Raw genomic sequence first — 8,275 nt, 5'->3', positions numbered from 1 at the left:
GCTTTGGTCTTGATGACTTTGCTATTTGCTGACGTGATTTTTTGTATGCGTGTGTTAGTTTTGGCTGTGTGCATCATAGTTATGCAGAGGCCGGGTGTGTACTCACTATAATTGTATCCCTCGATGCTATATTTTGAGTCAATAAAAACACCCTTTATCAAAAAAAAACATTTTTAAGAGTACCTTTTGTCCCTTAACTCTGAGCGGAGTCTAGATTTAGTCCCTCAACTTAGAAATCGACAACTTGCACCCCCAACTATTGAAACCAGACAAGGTTCATCCCTGGTTTCGGTTTTGACCAGTGTTGGTGCTGATTCCTCACGGTTTTGACCCGTACTGGTTCGAATTCAAGTGATTTTTTCAAATCCGTTAACTTTTTTGAAATTCACGTATTATTATTTTTGAATCCGTGTACCTGCTAAAACTCAACCGTACTTTTCAAATCCGTGAACTTTTTTGAAGTCAGCGTACTTTTTTCAAAGTCGCATACTTTACTTCAACAAGTCCTTGAATTTGAAAACTTATGCAAACTTGTAAAAAGTACACGAATTCAAAGAAGTTCATGGATTTTAAAAAGTATATGGGCCTGAATAAAGTAGGACGATTGAAAAAGTACTTGAAAATTTAAAAATGTTCATGAATCTGAAAAATACACGAATTTGGAAGCGCAGCCAAAAAGGTACACGGATTTTAAAAATATTCATGGATTTTAAAAATACAGCGCCGGTTGAAACCGGGGTGAGACGACACTCAAAACGGTCAAAAGGGAAACTAGGGACGAACTTGTCTGGTTTCAATAGCCAATGGTGCAAGTTTTTTTTTTTTGCGGATGAAGGGTGCAAGTTGTTCTGTTTTCAAGTTCAGACTCCGGTAAGAGTTGAGGAACTCTCTTTTTTATGCAGGGGAAAGTGTCTTGAACTGATGACAAGCAGCCACTATTCGACGTGGAGCCTCCGTCGCCTGGTTGCACCGGCGCCCGGAGCGGCCGACATCACAGTCAGGTCCTTGCTGTTTCATCTCCCTCTTGGCCCTCGGCCCCACCCCTTGGCGGGCCCGGCAAATGATCCACCGCGAGAGCATTTCAGCCACGAAGGCAAGACGAAACCCACCACTAGAAGAGCTCTAGAAGAGATCAAGCAAGAGCACACTCGGTCACTCGCTCACAGTTTGACCATTGAATATTTTGACCACGACCCACGCCACGCGAGACTGATCGATTAGCTGTAAACTGCGCCAGCCACGTCCGTAGACCACATGCGCAAATTGAGCATATCTGGATTTTGACCGAGCTGGCGTGGAATTCCCACCCCCCCCCCCCCCCCGGCTGCCTCTCGTCTCGATATTTTATTATTTATTTCGCACCCAAAAATGTCAACCCCCCACTGGCGCTGACTTCCCGATCGATCGACGCCTATAAATACGCGCACGCATGTGCACGAACCAATTCAGGAAGAGAACCCCAAGCGCCTCCATCCAGCATTCGAGCACGTACGTACGCACTAGCGTGGCCTCGCGAGATCGACGGAGTCCAGCTAAGGCGAGGGATCGGTTGCCCGCCGGCGTGCCTCGCCGGAGAGTGGCGGTATACGCACGCTTCGACCATTGTGATGGACCAGCGGGCGGCCTGCGGCGGCGAAGGAGGGGGCGTCCAGCGGCGGCGGCCGTACAAGGGCGTGAGGCGGCGGCAGTGGGGGAAGTGGGTGTCGGAGATCCGGGTGCCCGGGACGCGGGAGCGCCTCTGGCTCGGCTCCTACGCCACCGCCGAGGCGGCCGCCGTCGCGCACGACGCCGCCGTCTGCCTCCTCCGCGGCGGCGCCGGCGGCGGCCTCAACTTCCCGGGCCGCGCCGCCGCCTACGGCCGCGTCCTCCACCACGGGGGCGCGGGCCAGCTGCTCTCGCCACGGTCGGTCCAGCGCGTGGCGTCCGACGCTGGCATGGCCGCCGACGCGCAGCTCGTGGAGCTGCGCGAGAGGGTCCCCGCGCCGCCCGGCCAGGAGACGGCGCCGGACGGTGGCATTGACGCCGTGCATGGTGGTGCTGGTGCCGGAGAGCAAATGGCATACGGTGGTACTGGTACGAGGAGCTACAGCCCCGGAAGCGAGCAGCTCGTCTACGGGGAGCTCAGTGTGGACGACATGGAGATCGTGACGATGTTGCAGCTAGTGTAGTTGTAGATAGTTAACTTTGGCAGATCAATAGCGTTGCAGAACCAGCAAGTATTTATTTTTTTGGCATAAAAAAATCAGCAAGTATATATGATAGTACAGGTGCTCGTTTTCGAAATCCGATGACATGGCACTTTACACGTTTTCATCCTTTTTTCGTCGACTTTACAAAATCTGACTGAGATCAGAGAATGCATATAGCAAAATTATTGAAAAAACACAACAACCAACTGTGGTTGTCATCCGCTATAAACCTCGGTACTCAACAACGGTCTTCAACTTCATTGCCGGTGTCTTTGACAAAACCTGGAATCTCCGGGTCCTCCAAAACAACACATCCAAGAAGAGAATGACACATTTGTGTCCACAGTGAGCGGATTCAAGAAAATTCCAAATATCGTTTTCACCAAGAAAACAATGCATTCGAGCATGCCTCCTACGCCCCTAATCAAACTCATGTTTATCCCCGTCCCGAGCTCCTCGATCTTGTCTGGTTCCTCTACCCCAACTAGTGCTCCCGAGGATCGCCACTCTGAGCAGGGGCGTACCTAGGTTATACTACCAGGGTGCACAGAACACCATGTCAGAAATTGTTTTCCTTCATAAGTACATTTATCCATACATTGGTGTGTGACACTCTCAATTGTAAGTGAAAAACATACGTCATTTGTAGAATGCCACATGGTACGGTTGTTTTCACTCTAGGTCCACCCTTGGCTCAGAACACATCCACCCTAGCTCAAGCCCTGTTATCGGTGCTCATCCCGCCATCTCTCACCTCCTCACATCCTTGTTCTTGAGAAGGTGGAATTGATGCATCGTTGAAGTGGACTTGATGTTTTTCGTGACACCAATCTGCGCATACGTCAATTTGTGCAACTGGTTGTTGTTTGTATAGTTTGTAGCTGCTGGAATTTAGGTGTATCTGTTGTTTTCTGGACATTTAAAAAAAAAGAGAAATAGTGTTGTGTTTGACACTTATAAAATCATTGATCCTTGTGTTCCTGTTAACATGACTGCTAGACGGCTTAATGATTGGATTATTTTGCAGAAAAAACAGGGAAAACAAGAAATGCTGAGGTGGGAGTAGGAATGTTCGAACTAATAGCAATTGAGATGTTTCATGTGATTCATGTCTGGCGGATTTGAATGAACATGATCAAGCATTTTGGGTGTGGTCTTGTTTCGCCAGTTCTTTTGATCTCTTTCGGTTGTAGTCTGGTCTGTTATATCTGCTGGCCCTAGCTGGGTGTTGCGAGGTAGCGTTTGAATTGCTGCCTAGAACTTCTTAGGTATTGTCTCGTGATATTTGAGGGTCCAAAACTTGTGGATGCCCAAAAATCGAGAGAATGTTAGGTTTTCGATGTCCCATGAGTCTGCCTTTTGTCTCATCCCTACCCCCTCGTTCTTGTGCCTCTTTTTCTCGTTTTCTTTTTTCTTTCTTTGTGGGTTTTCATTCGGTTTTCCCTGATTAGCCGAGAATGTTAGGTTTTCGGATCCGATTTTCCTTATAAACTGGAACAAGTCTTTTCTTCTAAATGAAATGCAGGAACCCCCTGCCCCCTCTCGAGGTGTTCTCGAAAAAAATAAAAATAAAATCGAGAGATTTATCAGCTCGCTCTAGGGTTCTCTAGTTTCCTGTTATGCTTTACTTTCTGCTGGTAGTTTGTAAAAAGACGTTGTGGTTTCAGTTATATGAAATCAGAGAGGTAGCTCTTTTTTTTTTTTTAAGTTTCTGGAATTTGTATTCAGTGAGTTACTTAGCATAACTAGCGTGAACAACTATCGTCCTTCGACGACGAAGCAGGAGAGAGTGGGTGGAGAAGGCGGCGAAGATTTTGGGGCCACCGGAGTCGCCTAGGCAGGCTAGAAAGAGTCCAGACGACACTTTACGTAGAGCTGGAAGAAAGCTCTCTGCGCTGAAGTGCACTTGCAGTTCTACTTGACCGGAGGAGTGCCCGAGGAAGATCGTTCCTATCATGTGCATGTTACACATGGTCAATGGCGTCAAGACCTGCAAGAAAAGCGCACGATCGGCGTGTCCACGTGATGCGCATCGCCCGTGGCGGTGCGCGCGTCAATGCGTGCATGCACGCACCTCTCTGTTGTTTCAGCTTGAAATGATCGCGAACAAAAGCGGAGCGGCAACGGAGATCGATGTGCTCAGTGCTCCAATATGGATGCACGCTCCCTACAGGCTACAGGGACATGCACTATGAAATGTGTGGAGGTGGTGCAATTCTCTGCTACTCCATATCTGCAAGCGTGTGACCTGCTCGGGCTCGGCTGGCTGAGGGGACGGACCAGTTCCAAAGTGTAGAAACTCCAAAGTTAGTGGTTCTATAGATTCCAAAATGTACTGCTCCACCGCCGGCGCCGACGATCTTTCCTCTCCCTGCGATCATTTCGCCGGCTCCGGCGGTCAGCAAGTTCGTGAACCAGATGCAGAACCACTCGTGAGATGCATGGACTCAGTGGATTCAGTGGATCACAACAGTTAGACGTAGTGACTTGACCAGACCCGTTTGATATCTGTTGAATGTTGGTCTTGCCTTTGGCAGCCAAAAATGACACTGCCTTTTGACCTTCTGTCTGACACGACAGAAGGTTCCAGAAGACAAAAGGTTCTTTCCGGCCGATGAAAAGCGGATTTGGACCGTAAACGACAGCAGACAGCAGAAAGGAAATGCAGAGCATGATTGAGTATACTAATCTTAAGTCAAAAAAGGATCTGACAAATGCAAGCATGCCTGAGCTTGGCTGCTTGGGCCAAGCTCTTCTGATAACCAGAATTCAGAAACTATACTACTCCAGCTTCAACATTATGCAGAATTGGCTTTCGAGCCGCCTATGCAGCAGTAATATCTGCAGATTCTTAGCTGTGAATGGAGCATATGGACCATGAAGGAAGTTTCCAGATTTTCACTGAAAACCAGTTTTAACTGGATACTTCGCCTATGGGCCGACTGTACAAAGCTTATTACAGCACGAACGAACCATACCATTTACACCGTAAACGTGTTCCACTTGAGACGTGTACACTGGTTCCAATTATGTACAGATTGGCAACAACAATAGCTGTGTCGCAATTGCGTGCGGAGCAACACCTACGAGCTGTCTTGCTTCGGTTTCTGGCTGAGCTCCGAGTAATGCCCTCCCATCAGCTGCAGTATCTCAGTCCAGAGGCAGGAAGGATCTGTTGACACCGCGTCGCTGATCAGCTCTGTGCTGCAGGAAGCAACAGCCCAGTATCCTGCCCTGATCTCGCTCAGGAGCTGCTCGTAATCCCAGGCTGCATGCCCCACGAAGAATCTCAGGTCCTCGGTATTGATCGCACCACTCTTCATCAGAACACCAGCCTTCTCCAGTTCGGTTCGAAAGCCGAAGCAGATGCCTGGTATCACCTCCTCAAACCCCTTCAGACGTGAGCTGTCTTTAGTACGTACCAAGAACATGCTCATGTCGACGGGGCCTCCGAAGAAGAGGGCGCAGTCGCCGAAAGGGGTTGTTTGGTCTTGGAATGATGATGGATTCACATTCTTGATCTTCGTGTAAAGTGGACGGTTTAGGATGACCCCAAATGGGCCATCAAAGGTACCTCTCGACCCAAGTCTGAGCAGGAGAATAACAGTTCTTTCAAAGACGCTGTCGTCATCGAGCACCTCAGTAGCTACCAAGACACACCCTGCCTCCGGCATTGTAATAGGGTGAGCCCACTTCTGAGGAAGCTGGTGTACTGCTTCTCCAGAGGACGCCTTTGACTCTGCAGGAACACTTGGATCTACCAATAGCTCCTGATCCAAGGATTTAAATAGTAAAGCGAAAAAAAAACAGACGGATATGATATAACCCAAGTTTGTTAGAAGATGCTACTTGCTTTGCTTCTCTTTTCTTTTCAAGAACTTTAGTTCTATGCTAATAACAGTGTGAAACTCTCTTGAAGGGTATTTACAGTAAATGCAACAAGGTTTGAGAAACAGCAGCTTATCTGATGAAATCTTGATATACAATATATAACTACATAAGGTACCAGAGAGGATCCATTTGCGTGATGCCTCCAAAACTTTTCGCACAAATATTTTTTTGGAACCTTACATTTGAGCAACAATATATCAAGTAATAACGGAAAGCATAGATTTCTAGAATAAGTGATGTTCTACTGCAACGCCTAATTGAAGACATTGTGCGTTTATATCTTCTTTGGAATATACTAGCATAGCACTATAGCATTAGCAGCAGCCATAAGATGTTGGTATTAGTATTGACAAAAATTAGATTCATTATACATTATACAACCAGTCAAACTAGCTAAGATCAACTCACTGTTCTTTATTTTCTTGGCAGATAATGAATAATGTCAGGGGGTGATCATGAATGTCTAGATTACGTAAGTGGATGTCAAATTGTAGTTGATTAAGACCTAAAGAAAAGCTAAAAGCTCTACAGATTGTTACTACAAACATGCCACCCTCACCTGTTCCCGAAGCACAAGGTTCGCTCTGACATCTCTCCAGTAATTGCTGTTCGAAATATTAATTGGCTCAGTAGATTTTGATTCAACAGGTGGTTCGTTCAATCCATCGGAGCCATCTCCTGTTGGAACGGATGCGTCGCCACTTCCTGCATGAAGAAGCCACGCAAATGAGGCCAAGCCACCATTCTGGCACACGCTTTTTGCAACAACACATAAAAATACCACACCATGGATGAACTCTAATTAACATAGCCAATACCAGAGAACCCGAGGTTTCCTCGTACACTGTTTACACTTCAAAAGCTCAGTACCTGATGGTGTTTTTCTTAGTGCTTACTTGAAGTAGCCAAGCTATCAAAGAATATGGACAGTATATTTGGGAAGGCTCATCCAAACACCACAATTCAACGCGTAGATCAATTCAACAACAGTAAACACGAAACCACGCCTAGGATGCACAATGCTTCCAAGGTTCATGCACCAGTTACACCAGAATCAACATCGATTCTCCGAATTTCCATCTGAAGCCAATAGCATCAGGAACAGTTCGACTGCACACGGGTCCGGGAGAGCTACTCTTCAAATTTTACTAACTAGACCCGAATCCCCACCTTTCACTTGTCTGCTACCTCCCCGGAATCAACAGTAGTCAGCAAAAATGGCACCGATTGTACAGTCGCCTTCAACCCCTCGACAGCATCAAACCGTAACGAAAATGGTTCTAGCTTTTCCACATCCAATCGCACAACAAAGGCCACACAATTCCGGCTCTACTTTTGCACCAGCTCGCATCGGAAAACAACAGATGCTCAGCGGAGAGGGCCTCACCGAAAGAGGATGCCTTGCTCTCGGCTTCCTCGTCGCCGCCGCCGGCGGCGGCCCCGCCCTCGCCTATCCTCCCCGACGCGCGCACCGCCACGAGCGGCCTCACCGCCGGGCCGCGCCTCCGCCACGCGGACCACGGGCCCGCCTTGCCGGCGGCGGCGGCGAAGGGCTTCCCGGCCCGGGCGGCGGGGGCGGGGCGAATCGGCGTGAGGCACGGCCCGCCGGCCTTCATGTTGAGGGCCCACATGTCCGTGGCAGGGGAACGGTGCCACCGCCGGGGTCGGGGTGGAGATGCGAGTAGTGTGGAACCGCACGAGCGAGGCTGATCGAGTGGAGTGAATGGTTGTTTCTTGGTTCGGAAGGCGGATTTCGTAAGCGTGGAAAGCGACTTTCATCCGCCAAAAAGATCTTTTATCTGGCCTGGGTGGCTGGCTGGATTTTTTTTTCTTCTTTTACCACAAAATTCAGCGCATGGACTTGCTGCCCAAATCCGTATGGTTATTTTTTCGAATTACGGAGCAGAGCTTCCAATTTCATTTCATATTCATAATGAAACTTATAACACAGTCCTGGTGCGACCTCCGATAACAAGAGGTTCAGCAAAATAAACAAACAACACCTAAGGGACACCCAAGCAACACTTAGTGCAAAATGAAACATCTCCAACAAGCTAGATAGACTATATCCTCCTATTATTGCAACCAACAACATAATGAGGTGTAAGAGGACACGGTTTATCTGAGCTCGAGTTCATGTGATCTCGGGTGAACAGTAAAATTCAAAAAAAAATATTTTAATTTTTTTTCCAGTA

The 8,275-nt window shown here is 48.0% G+C and overlaps 2 protein-coding genes across 2 annotated transcripts; one reads left to right on the top strand and one right to left on the bottom strand.

Annotated features, from left to right (window-relative positions):
* Window positions 1-1,462: 1,462 nt before the first annotated feature.
* On the top strand, window positions 1,463-2,259 carry LOC123182070 (ethylene-responsive transcription factor ERF019-like). The gene has a single exon (XM_044594522.1). It carries the CDS (start codon window positions 1,608-1,610, stop codon window positions 2,166-2,168), a length of 561 nt encoding a protein of 186 aa, XP_044450457.1. The 5' UTR covers window positions 1,463-1,607; the 3' UTR covers window positions 2,169-2,259.
* Window positions 2,260-5,067: 2,808 nt separating this feature from the next.
* On the bottom strand, window positions 5,068-7,793 carry LOC123182069 (uncharacterized). Its single transcript, XM_044594520.1, has 3 exons — window positions 7,468-7,793; window positions 6,640-6,785; window positions 5,068-5,959 (listed from the first exon to the last, which is right to left on the bottom strand). Exons 1-3 carry the CDS (start codon window positions 7,709-7,711, stop codon window positions 5,273-5,275), a joined length of 1,077 nt encoding a protein of 358 aa, XP_044450455.1. The 5' UTR covers window positions 7,712-7,793; the 3' UTR covers window positions 5,068-5,272.
* Between the last annotated feature and the right edge of the window lie 482 nt (window positions 7,794-8,275).

The sequence above is a fragment of the Triticum aestivum genome, chromosome 1D (genome assembly GCF_018294505.1).
Source record: "Triticum aestivum cultivar Chinese Spring chromosome 1D, IWGSC CS RefSeq v2.1, whole genome shotgun sequence".
NCBI classification, from domain to species: Eukaryota; Viridiplantae; Streptophyta; class Magnoliopsida; order Poales; family Poaceae; genus Triticum; species Triticum aestivum.
Note: the sequence above shows the minus strand (reverse complement) of the source record. Positions and strands in the feature narration are given on the sequence as shown.